Genomic DNA, 16506 nt, shown 5'->3' on the forward strand with positions numbered 1-16506 from the left:
TTAAAGATGGCGGCGGTGGCCCCGCCCCGAAGCGGGGCAGGCTGGGAGAGGGGCCGCGCGGCGGGGAGCGGGCCTGGTGCGGGCTGGGCCGGCGGGCGGGCGGTCTGTCGGGCCGGGCTGGCGGCGGAGCGGGGCCGGGCGGGCGCCATGCCGGAGCTGGCGGTGGACCGGGTGGTGGTGCACCCGCTGGTGCTGCTCAGCGTCGTCGATCACTTCAACAGGTGGGGCCGGACGGGCGCGGCGTCCGCGGCGCTGAGTCACGGTCACGGGCCGGGCCGGGCCGTGAGGGGAGCCGGGGCCGTGAGGGGAGCGGCGCGGCGGGCGCCGGGACGCGCAGAGCGGGGCGGAGGGGACCCCGCGCCGTGAGGGGAGCGGCGCGCCCGGGCCCGGGCCGGTCGCCGGGGGCCGCGATCCCCGTGTGGCGGCGGGAGCGCGGCCTGCGGGAGCCCCCGGAGCCCCCGGCCCGCCGCCGCCGCCGTTGTTTTCGCCTTCGGAAGGAGAAAAGGCGGAGGTGGGGTGCCGTGAGGGGGCCGTCAGCGCCCGTCCTCGGGCCCGCCGAGGAAACAACGTCCCGCTCCTTAAAACACGAGCGGGGGAGCGGTGGGGGCCGTTCCTGAAGCTGCAGCTGGCTGAGCGGGGGATAAATCATACCCCCGTAAACACCTAGTGTGGTTCGTGCCTCATTTAACTTAATTGCGCCAATTGACGCGAGGTTTTCATGTCAAAAATAAAACCCAAAATCTCGCAAGGCGAACAAGCCTGCTGTTGTGAAAGCAAATTGCGGATGACACCGAGCAGTCTAAGAGCTTACTCACTTTTTTATAGACCATTGTCCTGCGGAGAGGCTGGAGCGGTGCTTATTTTGGGTCACATTTCCCCTCGTTAGCTGCTTTGGACCGTGTAGTCCTCTTTCTGCATCGCTGGGTTACAAGGTTTGATTCTGAGGGCACCGAAACGCCTTTTTCTGGATGTAAATTAACAATCGGTAATAAAACAATCATAACGCCTCTTCGTCCGTTCCAACCCGCATACTGTTTAACTTGCAGAAATTATGCGAAGCGAGTGGTCCGCTGTTAACCTTCTTTCCTGATCCAGGCCTTTTGTCATAGGAACTGACAGTCTTTTCCATTTAGAATAGGAAAAGTTGGAAATCAGAAACGCGTCGTTGGTGTGCTGCTGGGCTCGTGGCAGAAAAAAATACTAGATGTGTCCAACAGTTTTGCAGGTGAGTTTGGGTGTCCTACCCTTGTTCAAACCTACTGAATTATTTAATAGATGAATCGCGTTTGGGTTTTTTTTAAGCCACCCTGCCAGAGCACAGATTGTTCCCTCCATGTACAAATCAGCCTATATCTAAAAAAAAATGCTAACCGCTGTCAAAAATACACCTATTCCAGCCAGTCTTGTGCTGCATCTTCCCTGTAATATTGTGCAATGTGGAATGTTTTGGGAGTGGATGCGAACCTCTTTTAAAATGCTGGTGAATATTTTGCTGCATTGGACTCGCTGACCTCTGCTGAGTGATCAGTGTCTCAACATGTCATACAGAAATCACAGCTCTCAGTGCTGATGTAGCTGTTACCTACTTGTGTAAAGATTTAATGTATAATTTAGCTTTACTTCTTTTCCTCAGATCTTGTCCGATTAAATACTAGTTCTTTCCTTAAGTATGTTAATAGTGTTGACGTAGTTTCGTCTTAAATACTTACATGTGATAGTAAAGGTACTTCTTGAATGCATGGCTTTTGCTGACCCATTTGTGTTAGTTAGATCATTTCCTTCCCCGTGGGGCTGCTCTGTGACAAAGCAAAATTATCTAGTTTATATATGGAGTTTCACAGTTTATATGGGGTTCTTCTCCCAAGTGTGGACTTCTTTTTTTTCCAGTTTTTGGAATAACTTTTTTCCATTTGATTTTTTTTTTATTGTTTTGACAGCTTTTCAACTATGAAGCTTTTACTATACCTGTAAATTAAAAGACTGAGACTGAGACCAGTCTTTGTTCTCAGAACCGAGCCTGTGTGCCTCTATACTTGCTAACTGATAAAATAACTAGTCATTTACTCAAGGGTAAATAGTCTTGACTTAAAGTGCCTCATGGTGTTCTGGTAGTCTATAAAAGTGCTGATGACGTGTTCTACACTGAAAACTAATTTTTCTTGAAGTAGACTGCTGTTGATCAACAAGCTATAAAGTCTGCTGGGATACTCAGTTTATCATATCAGATGTCTATGCACGCTATTGAGTCACATTTGTATGTGAGAGGATTTCTCTCTGACGCTTGATGTTGTCCACTGAGGATAACCCTCAGAATGCTTTGCATTTCATTCCTCAGTTTTAAACTGTTAGTAATTATGAGACAGCCTCTACCTGAGATAATTGACCAGCACTGCAGGTTAGCTTGTGCAGCGTAGTGTTGCAGAACAGTTGAAACTGATTAAAATCCACTTGCCTTTAGCAGCCAAAGACAGCCTAAAACACAGCGTCTCTATAAACATTTTCATTCTGGAAGTTGGATTCTTAAATATTGATATTTTGTTTTATTCCCAGTACCTTTTGATGAGGATGACAAGGATGATACTGTGTGGTTTCTAGACCATGACTATCTGGAGAACATGTATGGAATGTTTAAGAAGGTCAACGGTAAGTTTTGATCTCCTTGCAGTCAGGGATATGCTCCTAGAAACTTTCAAGACTATGAGGAAGTGAATTCATAGTAAGGTAGAGAGTTAATTGCTTACGTGAGAAGCCACTCCATGCTAATTCCTTGCATGGTTTCACTTTCACTGATGGTTTTCTGTGGGTTAATTTGTGCAAGTAGTTTTGTGTTCTTAACACATTAATTTATACCTGGCTAGTTTTCCCAAGTCTCCTGACAGCTTTGTATGTCCAGAATAGTTCAGATTTAAAAAATGCCATTATTTCTGAAGAATTTCAAAGCTTTTTCCTCTATAACCCATTCTATACCGATGTGCCCTGAAATTAGTTTTTTATGAATGTGAACATTACAAACTCACATTTTGTAAGTAACGATTCTAATTGCTCTTCACCACCTTAAAGAATTGTCTTTACTGCTCAGTTTGAGATTTTAGAGCTGAATGTTCAGTCATAACTTCAATTCCTATGAATTTTCTTAGCCCTGGGACCAATTTTCATTCTCATGATACAGTTTGCATTTCTAGAATTTTTGCATCTCTAGATGTCAGAGTTTCAGGCTGTCAAATACTGATATCTGCAGAATAAGAAATTATATTAAATTGTCTAGTTTAGTTAAGAACCTAGGAGTAAAGTGATATATGTGATTAGTAAGCTACAATAAGTACAATTAGTAAGCTGTCTTTGTCACTAGCCACGTTATTGTCTTGCCTACTGTAATTCATTTCCCCCTACTTTACACTCGTCTTCTACATGCATCAGATTTTCACCCTTGATTTGCTAACTCAATCTCTGCCTAAATCTTTCTGCTGTTGTCTTACCATGCAATTCTGATTTAGAATCCTCTCTGGTTTTGCTCAGCTAGAGAAAGAATAGTTGGTTGGTACCACACAGGCCCTAAACTGCACAAGAATGACATCGCCATCAATGAACTGATGAAAAGATACTGTCCTAACTCTGTAAGTGCAGCACTTTTTCGGTTTGGGTTTTTTTTTTCCCCTCTCTCTTACTAAATGGGGGATCTGGGAATCCTTAGCCCCACCTTTGTTACTGGTGGTACAGCATGTTAAAGACCTGGTAGCTGTAAAATGATTGAGGAACTCAGATCTGAGTCGTTTGAAACAGCTATAGAAGTCTTTTCACAGTGCCTAAAGTTAACACCTCTGAGCAGCTAGCGTACATTGCTGCGAAGTGAAGACCTGACTTAGGTGTTTTTTTCTAGTCTTTGAACGAAACCTGGTTTTCTGAAATGTTTGCTTTTTCCATAAGGTGTTGGTGATTATCGATGTGAAGCCAAAGGACCTGGGGCTGCCCACAGAAGCTTATATTTCGGTTGAAGAAGTTCACGATGTGAGTATTATTTAACATGTCTTTTTGCCTTTTCCTAGTAAAAGGGTTTCCATTAAAGGATGGCTGTTCGGATTGCCTTATTTTCTGAAGGCTGCACATCCCATGGCACATAGTCGCCTTTTACATATGGGATGTTGCACTCACTAGTGAGGGCCTGTGACTTGCAGCCAAAATCTGCTGAAACCAGAGGTTAAATCCCAGTTGTAATGTGAGCATTTGTAACCAAAGCTTTCATCCACCAATGCCGTTGGAAGAAAAGCTGTGCGTTACTGTTTGACCTAAGGAATTCCACAGCTCCAGCTGTCCCTGTGATTTAGATGCTTCTTACCTGTTTCTGTCATGAAGAAAGTCACAGATTGGAGCACTTCTAAGGTTTCACTTTTACACGTGAGCCTGTTTGCAGAGGTGTTCTGAGTAATTGCATGCTTATTCATTTGTGCACCTGCCGGTGCTGAGTAGCTAGGTCAGGCATAGCAACACATACTAATCACTTGCAGCACCATGCAGACAAATAACACACGCTGAAAGTCAGCTTTAGCTTTTCATTTGCAATTGTTTGATTTAAATTACATTCTGGGTGTATATAAAAAAGTTTGATCCTTTTGCCTTTCTGAGGCCCTCACTATGGAGAAAAAGCTGCTCCCAGTATTGTAGATCTTATATCTGCAGGATTTGTTCTTAGTTTTGTGAATTCACAATAGTCCCGGTGGTGCTTTCTATTTACAGATGTATACTCGTCCAGGTAATAGTTTTGAAAACACATGGCTAAAACTCATTCCTAGAAATTTAGCCTGTGAATCTTTTAAACATCTTCCTTAATATCCAGTGTATAAGTTACAATTTTAATGCGATTGCTCCATATTAGTATTTTTTTTTATCTGGAACTGCATACATGCTTCGAACTGGCTGAGAGCAAATATCAGGATGGCCAAAGGTATCCCAAAATGTAATAAGGTTGTATTGCAAAAGAAATAATTATGATATTTAGTGAGACACTCTGTTCTACCCACCAGTACCTAGACCAGCAAAATACAGTAATTGAAAATTACACAGAAGGCGAGAAAGAAGAAATTGCTAGCAACTCTGGGCTTGTGACAGTTGGTAACACTAATTAAATCAAGAAAAATCCAACTAGAGCCTTTCCTCTCTTGATTTCTTGTGGACTGTATATAACTATTATTTTGCTCGTTTCATTAATACAGTTTCTCATACTCTGCCTAAAATTCTGTGGTTTTAAAAGGCATTGTGTTTTACTTACAAACTTCTCCCCTTATCTGTGTACTTCAGTCCCCCGATACTCTGTTTGGCCATAATTTGCCCCATTGCCTCTTCCTGGTCCTGGAAACAGGCATCAGTTAATCGTAACACTGCGACATTGTGCTAGTTGCCCCACTGTTGGCATGTGAGACATCTGTACTGGCTAGTTAGCGTGCACCTTTGCACCTGCAGTCAGCTCTGTGCTCAGTCTGACCATGTCTCCTGTATCCTTGCACCTCGCAGGATGGCACTCCGACCTCCAAGACATTTGAGCATGTGACTAGTGAGATCGGAGCAGAGGAGGCAGAGGAAGTGGGTGTTGAACACTTGCTACGGTAAGCATCTTTAACGTGAAAGTGTTCTTACGAGACGTGCATAGCAGCGAACGCGATCCATCTGGCATCTCCCAGTGCCAGCTTCCTGGAGGAAATGCGGATCTTGTTAAACACTCTACTTAAATTCTAGGAGCGTATTCATTTAGCAGTGTTAGTTGGCATATTCACTCATTGCTAGTGAAAAGTGTGACTGCCCACTGATGAGATGATGAAAACTACATATTCATTCTATCAAAGCTGCGGAATATTGCATCGTTTGGAACCGTCTCCAGCTGCTGTGTACCTCACAGCAGGACTGAATGGGAGTGTTGCTGATGGGTCTGTAGCTCTCCAGTCAGAAAAAGAGAGCAGTCACCCTATACAAACCACATTGCCTTTTCACCAGTCTGAAATCCTGTTGTTTATTGCTCTCTATCCCTCTAACTGGTGTTACAGATATTATTCCAGAGAGAACATATGCGCATCACAGGATACGACAATGATCTATTTTAGATATACTTTGTAACGTACATCAGTTCGTTCTCATTCCTTGACTTGAAGCATTCATTTCAGTTGTACTCCAGCTATGCTTCAGACTGCTTTTCTTTTTAAGCTGGAAAGATCTCTTAAGCGAATATGCCCAGCTGTTAATGAGAATGCAAAGTAACATTCCAATGCTGATTCTTTCTGTTGTGGGTGTTTCAGAGATATCAAGGATACAACGGTGGGCACTCTGTCCCAGCGGATCACGAATCAGGTCCATGGCTTGAAGGGACTGAACTCCAAGCTTCTGGACATCAGGAGCTACCTAGAGAAAGTAGCCATGGGCAAACTCCCCATCAATCACCAGATCATCTACCACCTTCAGGATGTCTTCAACCTGTTACCAGACGTCAACCTGCAAGAGTTTGTCAAGGCCTTTTATCTGAAGACCAATGACCAGATGGTGGTGGTTTATCTGGCTTCTCTTATCCGTTCCGTGGTTGCCCTGCACAACCTCATTAACAACAAGATTGCCAACAGGGATGCAGAGAAGAAAGAAGGACAGGAAAAAGAAGAAAGTAAAAAGGAGAGAAAAGATGAGAAGGAGAAAGACAAGGAAAAGAGTGATGTCAAGAAAGAGGAGAAAAAGGAGAAAAAGTAAAATGTGTAGTTTTTTTATTTGTAAATTAAAAATCTTGTAAACTAAATCACTTTGAGGCTGGGTTCTTTTCTCTTGTTGAAATGGTCACGGCCCTGCAGTCTTCTACTTTGGTATCTGCTTTTTGTGTTCATCGTAATGTGGCTGGATTGATCTTTTCAGACTGGCAGCTGTTGCAATGAGCAGGCAGTTACTGTAGGGCAGGCCTGGTGGTTTGGGTCTCAGCACTGGACAGGGAAGGGGTAAAAGCCAGGGGGAAATTTTTTTTTTTTAAGCACACCACTCTTCCTTCCCCCAGTGTGCCTTCAAGGACTTTTCTAGTCCAACAGCTGAGGATTTCTGCCACATACTGTGTTAGCCTTCATTCAAGGTACTTGTCTTACCTGTCACTGAGTTTTCACTACTGTGTGAGACCTGAGTTGTTGGCATCAATTCATTTTTGAGGTGAGGAGGAGGTGCCGGGTTCTGGAAGCACCATGGAGTGACTAGCAAAGAAAGAGGCTGTTGCTACTGCTGGCTGTTTCCTTCCAGCTATACCTTGTGCTAGGCTAGTACAATTTTTTTTTTCTTTGCTATCCTTTGTAGCTGGCCAGTGACAAGATTGCAGTTGGCTGTTTTGTTACCTGACATTTAAAAAAAAAAAAAAAAAAGTAAAAAACTATACTCCTGGCTCATGTGATGCTCTGCAGGGATGGAAACACAGCAGGAGAGAAGCTGAGATCCTGCTCTGGTGATAAGGGGAGGTTGTGTGTGGTGCTACTACACTGTGAAGAACATCTTCCTTTCTTCCCATAAGCTGTCAGGGCCATTACCATATCAGGCTTGCGGTGTGCATATGTATTTGCATTTTTCTGGACTAATTCATTACAATTAGCTAATTTCATGCAACATAGACATCTGTATATTTAATCTGCTTCCTATTTGCACAGGCCCTAGGTACCTTGTCCTGTCTGTCGTGCAGGTAGCACGTTGCTGCTGTTACAGCTTCCACAGCTCTGTGCCAGCGAAGGAACCAGCTTTGCTGCCCACCTGGGCTGTCGGCTCTGCACAGAGCGCCCTGCCAGCCTGCGTCTACTCACTCCTCCAGCTTTGTGATTAGAACACTTGTGTTGGCACCAAAACAGGCCGGCCTCTCACAGCATCTCCAGGGCAGCCGTGGCTGTAACCTGCTGTCCTGCACCACATCGCTGTCCCACGACAGGGACAGGGTGCACGGGTCACTGCGCTCTGTCCTTCTGGGCCAAAGGGGCAAGATGGACATGTGCTGCAGCATCTCCTAGGAGATAGGGCAGAGGGAGACATGCCTTTCCCAGGCATAAGGTGCCACCAATGCCCCTGCCACCTCCCAGACCAGGGCATGAGCAGCACCCAGGGCTTCAGGTGGGCACGAGCACTGCGTCAGCATGCTGGTGCCCGCAGCGATGGAAGCATTTCTTCTGGGATTGGGCTGGCACCAGCTGTGCCATGCTTGGCAAGGATCTCCCACAGCACAGTGCAAGTACAGGCTATTAAAAAAAAAAAAACAAAAAAAAAACCAACAAAACCCAAACCCACACAAAGAACCAACCAGCCAAGGCAGCTGCTGAAAAGCAAAATCACAGCAAAATTACTGGATGCATGCTGTCCCCCAGTGATGTGACTAGTGGGTTGGTTTAGTTCCGCTTTTGTTGGATTTTTTTTTTTTACTAAACACCACCAGCCTGTGGCCATTGGCCTCATGCACCTGATTTTGTTCCACCGATACTGCTCTGGTTTCACACAGTGGCACAGGGAGGCAGCTCCTGCTCTGACAAAGCATCCTGGAGACATTTTTAGCCAAACGTGATTATAGGTTGGGTGAAGGCACGCAGTGACCCTCCTGCGCAGTGTGTAAATGGAAAAAATACATATTATTTATGATCCCGCTAACAAGCTCTGGGCACCCATCACGGCCCTTTGGCCAAGTCCCCGCCAAGATGCCCCAGGCCTTGCACTGGGCTGTCCCCCCGTGCAACACACCGACCAGGGACACAGACCTCGGCAGCTGCTTATTGTTTATTGCACAAGAAGTCGGCATCGCTGAGGCAGGATGGTGCAGTACAAAACTATCTGGTTACCAGTCAAAAGCTATTGCAGTGTCTTGTATCCATAGACTTCCTTTATGTACAGCTATGTATACCAACGCTTGTACGGGTCCGTCTCCCCCGTGCACACCAGGGGCAGGCGGAGGGGGGACAGTAGCGGAGGTGGCACCCAGGCAAGGGGCAGAGGCCCGATCCTGCCCTCACCTGCAGCTCCGGGAGCTCCTGCCACCAGCCCGGCCAGTGACAGAGGAAACACAGGGAGTTTGGGCCAAATCCATGAACCAAGCAAAGGCCAGATGTGCCAGGAGCGTGACCGGAGCCCCCGGGGCTGCTGTGCAGCACCAGCTCCGAGCAACACACCACTTAACTATTAAATAGAACTGCACAGTGGCCACACGCTTGCAAATCAAAACACGCAACAGACATGGTCGGCCAGGCCCTGTGTCCGGGTGGCCACGGGTCTGGCGCAGGAAGGGGCCATCCCGGCCCTCGTGCGGTGCATCGGCCGCAGCAGCGACCGGGGGTTCCCCGTTACCTTTGCTGGGTGCAGGATAGGGCCCAAATATGACCTGAGAGTTGGTTCAAGAGCCATTTCGTTTCCCCTCCTCACCTGCATGTATTAAAATGCCACGGAAAGGCAAAAAACACTAGGGGGAAAAATAGCCTGTGCCGAAACCAGATCTCGTTTAACTGTGTCTGCGAGGGGGGACCGGGGAGCCTCAGTGCACCGCGCGCTGCTTGCCAAAGCCCAGGGCTTCGCCCCGTCCCCTCTGCGCCAGCCCGCGCCCCTCACGAGTTGAGCAGAGCCAGGCTTTTGCATCCACCTCCCCGCCACACCTCAAATTTGTCTGGGGAAGGAAACACAGACCCGTTTCCCCCAGGGCTGCGTTAGTGCAGATCTCGCACGGGAACAAGAGCAACAGCGTCCGCAGCTGCCCGCGCACCATCCCGCAGAGAGGGCTCGGCGCTGGGCTCCGCGGGCGCCCGCAGGCAGGACCTCGCGGCCGGCAGCGCTCCAGGGCCCTCCCCGCTCCGGGAAAGCACCAAAGCTCCGTCACTCCTGTCCAAATCCTTCCGTCTCCTCAATCGCATAAAGCAGCTTCTCCTTCAGCTGTTCGTAGCTCTTGTAGGGAGGGAGATCCAGACGGTTGAAGCTGGAGAGACAGCAGAGGCTGTGAATAGTGCCGCGATCCCAATTCTCCTCCCCGCTGCGGGGTCCCCTCCGGCCTCAGCCGTGCACAGTGGCTGTGGTAAGATGCACGGCCAGAACGGGAGTTACATCCCACGGGAACACGGTGGAGGGGATGGAGGGCGCCCAGGGCCCCATGCAGCCCCACTGAGGCTGCTCGCGGTTGTCCCCACATGCTCCTAACAGGGCCAAGGAGAAATGACTTACCATGTATGGCTCCGAGGCAGCCACGTCTCTTTGCCAACTTTATCGATGCAGAATTTCTGGGGCCCGTTGCTGCCTGTTAATTATGAGCACAGCAAATCTCATTACATCACCAGGAGCTGAAAAAGAAAACCCTCCAACACGCTGTTAGCCAGCAGATCGCACCGTCACATGCCCTTATGATCCTACAGACACATGGGGGCATAAATGCATAGCAGCAATTGCTGCCTGTTCTGACCCCCTCACAGAGAGGATGTGCAAAAAACAAGAAAGGAGAAAGCTGAAAAGCCTATTCACAGGTCATAGAGAGATAATAGCATGGCTTCTAAGCAGGATGGTTAAATAGCAAGTGCTAAAACGTATTTATCCGTAGACCCGCAGGACTGAGCGGGCCCATCCAAGAGTTTTAAAGGACCTGGCTCAGAAAGTCTGAGTCACTGAGGTCACTTTTTAACAGATTGTGAGTGCTGGAGAGGTTCCAGGAGGCTGGAAAAAAGGATAATATGCCAGCAAGAATAAACGAGTGGCCTAAGTTAGCTGGTTAGCTTGACACCGATTCCAGGAAAGTAAGGGAAAGGCTGGTACAGGCCCCAAAAAGTAGCAAATTAAATGATGAGAGCAGAATAATGCCACGCTGTGGTTTTCTGGAAAAGGGGGTTTGTCACACAAAAGAATCAAAATTACATCAAAAATCCAATCTCCTTCAAAATGAGACTACAAGCTGGACTGACAAAGTTAACTGTGGCAGCACAGTTCACGGCTAAAGAATTTGTCTGGGTATGGCATGCCACCGGATTAAATCACCGTGCTCAGGCGTCGCAGCTGCTTCACTGCTTATGTGCTGCAGGCTGCCTTGCACTCTGTGATGGAGACATGGACAGCCAGGTCCCACCTGCCAGCCCCTGCGCACGGCCACTGCCCCCGCTCGCCTCCCTGGGACCCCCCACCCAAGCCGAGCGCCCGGGAACACGCACCGATGAGCTCTGCAAACCCTCCGACGGGCAGGCGGCAGGTCCCCGTCACAAACTGCAACAGCCGGATCCTCTTCTCGTTGTCCATCTCTTTAACCACCTACGACAAGAACACGGCAGAAGAGTGGGATCCCCGTCACCCCCAAGCCCACAGCCCGGACGGGTTTGGACACAGTCCGGCGCGGTGCAGCACACCGGGCACGTGGTCCAGCCCTCGCCTCTAGTCCTGCATCCTCGGGAACGAGCGCATCCCAAGGGCTCTGCGGGGAGCAGCTCTGCCTGGCCTTGCCCTCCTGGACCCCCTTCTCTCCTGGCCAGCACAGAGCAGCACTGCCCGAACTGGCACAGCTCTGCTAGGTCACCCCCTTCCATCGTCCTGCCCAAGAGCAGCAGCTATTGCTAGAAGCATGCTGACCACTAAGTGCTGCCTGCTGTCCTCGGCGGCGGCGCTGGGGCCTCTGCCAGCCGCGGCCAAGTGCTGCTTGCTGCACATGTGCTCGTGGTTGTATTTCGTTCGTCCTGACAGCCTGCGAGGCTGCCTGCTCTAGGCCAGCCCTGCCTGCCCCAGGCCTCAGGCAGGGGATGATCCCAGGGCTGGGGAGCGAGTCGGAGGTGCTGCCGGCGCTAGGACTGACCTGCCAGAACCACTGGATCTGTTTGCTGTTCTTGGTATAGTGCCGGTAGATGGTATTCTTCTGCCAGTCGTTCATGTCGATCTCCTGCATGCCGCAGAGCATCAGCTGGGGACAGGGGACAGTCAGCAGGGGGATCGAAACAGGACCCTGCACCCGCGCTTCGGAGCACTGACTCCTCCGGTGCTGGGCTTCACAAGGCGCAGGCTCCAGCACTGGGCAATGGAGGTGTCTGGGAGGAATTCCTCGCCTCCAACAAGACATTTTCTTGCTAACGGACCCAACGAGCCACCCTGCAGACCTGACCACCTGGGACGGGGGTACCCCCGTCAGCAGAGCCGAGGGGCAGAGGGTGCGAGCGGAGCTTGCGCGCTCTGCCGTCACCACGTGCCATTCCCGGGGCAGCCCCCAGCGGGGTGGGAAGCACCAGTATCTCCACTTCCCCATACCAGCAAAGGCGCCAGCTCACCTCCAGCTCCTTCTCGTCGAAGTACCGCAACCACTCCAGCGGCACCACCTCGTTGAAGCCGTCCAGGAAAGCCTTGGTCTGCTCCTCCACACCCCGCGTGAACCTCCAGTCCGTCAGCAGCCTGGGAAGGCAGACGGCGGTCGGCAGGCAGCCAGCACCGCTGGCCCGGCACGGGGAACCCCCACCATCCCCTCCCGCCAGCGGGGAGGGCCCCGGGAGCTGCAGGGTTGCGTGGGGAGGGGGAGAGGGGCTCCTGCAAATCACCAGGGCTCCCCTCAGTTCCCACGAGCAGGTTTCTCTCTCCGCCTCCAAACCTGAGGGTGGCAGACAGCCCTGAGCACAGACCAGCAGCCGTCAGGAGGTCGAGGGGCACAAACCACGTTCCCTGGCCGGAGCCTACCATCAGCAGGAGATGGCCCTGGCAGCCCCCAGCCAGCCCAGCGGCGGACGGGCAGGGTGAGCAGCCACGGGACAGGGAGAGAAGTCTCACCCTCTCTCCCCTCTCCTCTTTCCTGAAAGTACTGGCAACTGCCCAGCCAGCAGCAAGCCAGACCGCAGCGGAGCTCGGCCGACCGCGCCAGCCCATACTTGTCACAGGCCACGTAGCCCGGGGAAGCGGCCACGTCCCAAGCCCCACATTCCCACCCCAGAACTGCCCTGCAGCCGGTGGGGGTAGGCGCCAGGCGGGGGCCTCAGGACGGCCACTTACATGATGTACTCCTCCTTGTTCTCCTCCGTCACCCGGATGCTCTCACCACCCTCCTTCAGCTCGTGGGTGGTCACCTTGCCCAGGATCTCCATGTCCTGGATGAAGTACAACTCCAGGCCACACTCCTCCAGGCTGTTCTCCCTGCGGGAGGACACCGAGATGTGATTTCTGACAGAGGCACCCGGCAGCAGCGAGGGGCCGTGGGGAAGAACGCTGCTTCCCCCACGGCAGGGCAGGCTCAGGCCAGGAGGCAGCGCGGGGCACCCACTTGGTCCAGACGATGGAGTTGTAAAACTCAGGGTCGATGGATTCCAGGTCCTTCAGCGTGGGCCGCTTGTTTAGCATCCGCTTGTAGAAGGGCAGTGTGAAGCCGGTATCGATGAATTTCCCGTGATACAGAGCCTGCGGCGGGGAGGTGACGCCAGGTCACGGGGGACCCCAGGACAGACCCGCGGGGCGAGACAGTGCTGCCCCACTGGGGCAGCCGCAGGGCAAAAGGGAATCGCTCCCGGGGTCCCAGAGCTGTGGCATTCACTCCCGGCTGGCAAACGCGGTGGGGAGGAGCGGGCTCCCCCCGACAGCGCTGCCCGGGGGCGGCCCGACCGGTGCGGGTGTGCTCGCAGCCCCTCTCCCCTCCCCACTGCGAATTCCACCGCGTCTCCTTCTCCCCTCACAGCTCTATTAAGAGCACTTGTTTAAACAGAGCTGTGCTGCGGCTTCCCTGAATCCCTGGCTTCCAGGAGCCCCAAGGCAAAGGCAGCCAAAAATAATGCAGACGCTTGTCTAGAACAGCCCAGCGGTGAGTAATAGTCTGGGGTTTTATTGGTATCCTGCAACGCGCAGGGCAGGGCAGGGCAGGACAGAGCAGGGACCTGAGCAGCACGCAGCCGCCTCCCGCGCACACCTCGCAGGGCCAGGGGCCAGGGACCCTTCCCCAAGCTCGGGGAGCCCCTGCCAGCCCCGTTGCCCGCCCAGGGCTAGGCGACCTGCAGCACGTTGGCCTTGGGGAATGCGAGACGAACGGGAGGAGCCGCTCTGGGGCTTGGGCAGCTGGAAAATCTCACACTGCTGGGGCTAAAAATAGTCCCCGGAGCTGCAGACCCGACAGCACCTGGGGTGGCAGCCAAAGACCTGGAGCCATCCCCACCACACAGCCCCTGGGAAACCAGGTCCCCTCCAGCCCCACAGCCATCCCCTGGATCTAAAATGCATCACCCCGCAGCCTTCCCCACAGCATCCCCTCCACGGCCCATCTCCCATGGACCCACGCCGGAGCGAGACGGGGCTTAAGGAGGGCAACAGTGCCGAGCTGGGGACAGCCATGGCATGCTGAGCTGCCCCTCGCCTCGCCTCGCCCCCCCGTCCCCCGCAAGGCCCGTGCTCCATGGGGGGGGGACATGAACGAAGAATCTTGTCTCCCGTCGCCTCCCCGGGCTCTTACCATGGCGATGAAGCGGCCGATGAAGCGAAAGTACGTGAGGTGGTCGGGGTTGATGGAGGAGGCAGGGTTGATCTGCAGGCAGTAGTTGTTCTTGCCGGCGTACTCGAAGAGGCAGTACATGGGGTTGAGCACCTCGTGGGACAGGAGGAAGAACCACTCCCTGGGGTGAGAGGAAGGGGGAGCGCGGTGACGAGCGGCTCAAGGAGCCGGGGTGCCCGGGGGCTGCGCCCCGGCGGAGGGGACAGCCACGCTCCTCCACAGCACACCCCGCACAAACCAGGTGCCCGTCTCCTCAGGGTGCCGGCGCGAGTGTTGGGCCCTGGTGTGACTTGGCGAGGGTGTCCTCCGCCCCAGAGGTGCTGTGCGTGGTTTGTGAAGGGCTTCTGGAGACACCAGTAAGAAACACCCTGGTTTGCCAGAGGCCCCGCTCAGAGCACCGGGGATCCCGGCAGGCATCACACGGCTCAGTCCCACCCAGGCTGTCGTACACGTACACGCACACACAGGCTGTTGTACACCCCCCCCAGCTGTGCACACACACCCTGAGCCTCCCCGCACAGGCTCCCCGCAGGACCCGCATCCCGAGCCCAAAGCAGCACAGGACGGGTACCGTCCTGGCTTTGCTTCCCCCAGTCGCACAGGGAGACAGGAGTCCTCGGACGCAGAGGCAGCCCCGGCATCCCGTCCGTGGTTCTACCCTGTGGTAGAACAGCATGACGTAACCTACCATAGGGTAAAACCACTGGCAGGACACAGAGAGAGGCGGAGAGCAGGATCCCCTGCACCAGAGCCGGGGGCAGCAGCACCACAAAGGAGGAGTGGGCGAGAGCACGGCAGCACGAACGCCGGGGCGGCAGGCAGGCAGGGGGAAGCGTTAGCCCAGCACCAAGGCAGACGCCCCGAGCGAGCCAGCGGTGGCTCGTGGGGACGCAGGACCCCCCCCTCCAGCCAAGACGCAGCCCACACACTCTGTGGTAACACCATCCTTGGGGCAGGCAGCTGCTGCAGCAACTGCATCACCCCACGTCTGCCTCTGCACGCACCGACAGTCCTGAGAAACACCAGAGCCTGTTGGCTGCCAAGGTGGGCTGCAGGGAGAAGAGGCCGCTCGACCCACCGCCCCCACGCCCCGGGGGCAGCAGGAGAGCCCCAGCTGGGTCCCCCAGCCCTCTCTGTGCCAGGGACAGCCTGGTGCGATGCTTTCAGGGTGTTCCACCATTCCTAAAACTCACACTGCTTCCCCTTTGAAGACCCCTGGGCTCCTCTGCCCAAGCAGGCACTGCAGAAAGGCTAGGGACCCCGAGTGCAGCTGCCGGACAGACTCCCCTGCCTGTACTGCCCGTTAGGGATTCACACCGCAGGCAGGGCACAGCCCTGTCCAGCAGCAGGCACGCGGTCCGGCACGCCAGCACTCACCTAGCGATGCCACCGTAGTCCAGGCCCTCCTCTCCTCGCATGATGATGTACAGGCGACGCCGCAAGTCGTACGGCTTCATGTTCATGATCTGGGGAGAAGCGAGGGGAAGCGTCACCGCGGGCCGGTGCGAGGGCCACCTCCTCACCTCCCCGGGCTCTGCGGCCCTGGCACCTCCTCACCTGCTGGAAGGAGTCCTCAAAGAGCGTCTGTCGCGAAACGCTGATCTTCACGTGGCTGGGCAACGCGTTTGACTACGAGCAAGGAGAGACACGAGGCTTTGTGCAAGCTGGCACAGCGGCTCTCCTCGCCCACGCCTGCCCACGGGGTCAGGCTGTCCATGCACCCATCCAGCCCTGAGGCTCAGCAGGTCCTGAGCTGCTGGGGCCCTCCCGCCGCTCTACTCACGTGGCAGAGGAAGCGGAACTGGTGGTACTTCCAGCGAAAGCTCCGGTCATACGCCCCTGGGGAGCCACCCTGTTTGCTCCTGCAAAAACAGCACGGGGCTTAGCTCAGCATCCCCGCCTGCCCAGGTGTGAGCTGCCCGGCCCCAGCAGCCTCATCGCCTGCCAGGCAGGAGGAAGATCTCTGGGGCGCAGCCCACCTCCGTCAGAGCCAAATGTGAGGCCCTAAATCCGCTACTCGGTGTCTTTGCAACAAAGCCGACCTGCTTCCCCGCAGGGAGGCACGAGCTGCA

General features: G+C 53.3%; 2 protein-coding genes across 4 annotated transcripts in view; one reads left to right on the forward strand and one right to left on the reverse strand.

Annotated features, from left to right (window-relative positions):
• Window positions 1-39: 39 nt before the first annotated feature.
• PSMD7 (proteasome 26S subunit, non-ATPase 7) lies at window positions 40-6766 on the forward strand. The gene is made up of 7 exons (XM_052796252.1): window positions 40-221; window positions 1134-1225; window positions 2551-2643; window positions 3517-3614; window positions 3925-4005; window positions 5506-5597; window positions 6282-6766. The coding sequence occupies exons 1-7, from the start codon at window positions 148-150 to the stop codon at window positions 6718-6720; spliced, it is 969 nt and encodes a 322-aa protein (XP_052652212.1). The 5' UTR covers window positions 40-147; the 3' UTR covers window positions 6721-6766.
• Window positions 6767-8733: 1967 nt separating this feature from the next.
• The window catches only part of WWP2 (WW domain containing E3 ubiquitin protein ligase 2), a 43888-nt gene continuing 36115 nt past the window's right edge, over window positions 8734-16506 (reverse strand). For all 3 annotated transcript variants that reach the window (XM_052796249.1, XM_052796248.1, XM_052796250.1), the window contains 11 exons: window positions 16218-16296; window positions 15992-16063; window positions 15812-15900; window positions 14396-14555; window positions 13223-13356; window positions 12955-13095; window positions 12246-12366; window positions 11780-11884; window positions 11148-11244; window positions 10177-10249; window positions 8734-9934 (listed from right to left, as the gene is read on the reverse strand). In XM_052796249.1, the coding sequence (XP_052652209.1) occupies window positions 9835-9934; window positions 10177-10249; window positions 11148-11244; window positions 11780-11884; window positions 12246-12366; window positions 12955-13095; window positions 13223-13356; window positions 14396-14555; window positions 15812-15900; window positions 15992-16063; window positions 16218-16296 (1171 nt within the window). In that variant the 3' untranslated portion in view covers window positions 8734-9834. The remainder of the gene's footprint in view (window positions 9935-10176; window positions 10250-11147; window positions 11245-11779; window positions 11885-12245; window positions 12367-12954; window positions 13096-13222; window positions 13357-14395; window positions 14556-15811; window positions 15901-15991; window positions 16064-16217; window positions 16297-16506) is intronic.

This window comes from Harpia harpyja, chromosome 9 (genome assembly GCF_026419915.1).
Source record: "Harpia harpyja isolate bHarHar1 chromosome 9, bHarHar1 primary haplotype, whole genome shotgun sequence".
NCBI lineage: Eukaryota > Metazoa > Chordata > Aves > Accipitriformes > Accipitridae > Harpia > Harpia harpyja.

What these genes read in the sequence shown, in the direction of transcription:
- PSMD7 (XM_052796252.1), top strand. Translation starts at nt 148, where the DNA reads ATGCCGGAGCTGGCGGTGGACCGGGTGGTGGTGCACCCGCTGGTGCTG. An exon ending in AATGTTTAAGAAGGTCAACG is followed by an intron (nt 2,644 to 3,516) that starts GTAAGTTTTGAT and finishes GGTTTTGCTCAG; the next exon opens with CTAGAGAAAGAATAGTTGGT. An exon ending in CGGTTGAAGAAGTTCACGAT is followed by an intron (nt 4,006 to 5,505) that starts GTGAGTATTATT and finishes TGCACCTCGCAG; the next exon opens with GATGGCACTCCGACCTCCAA.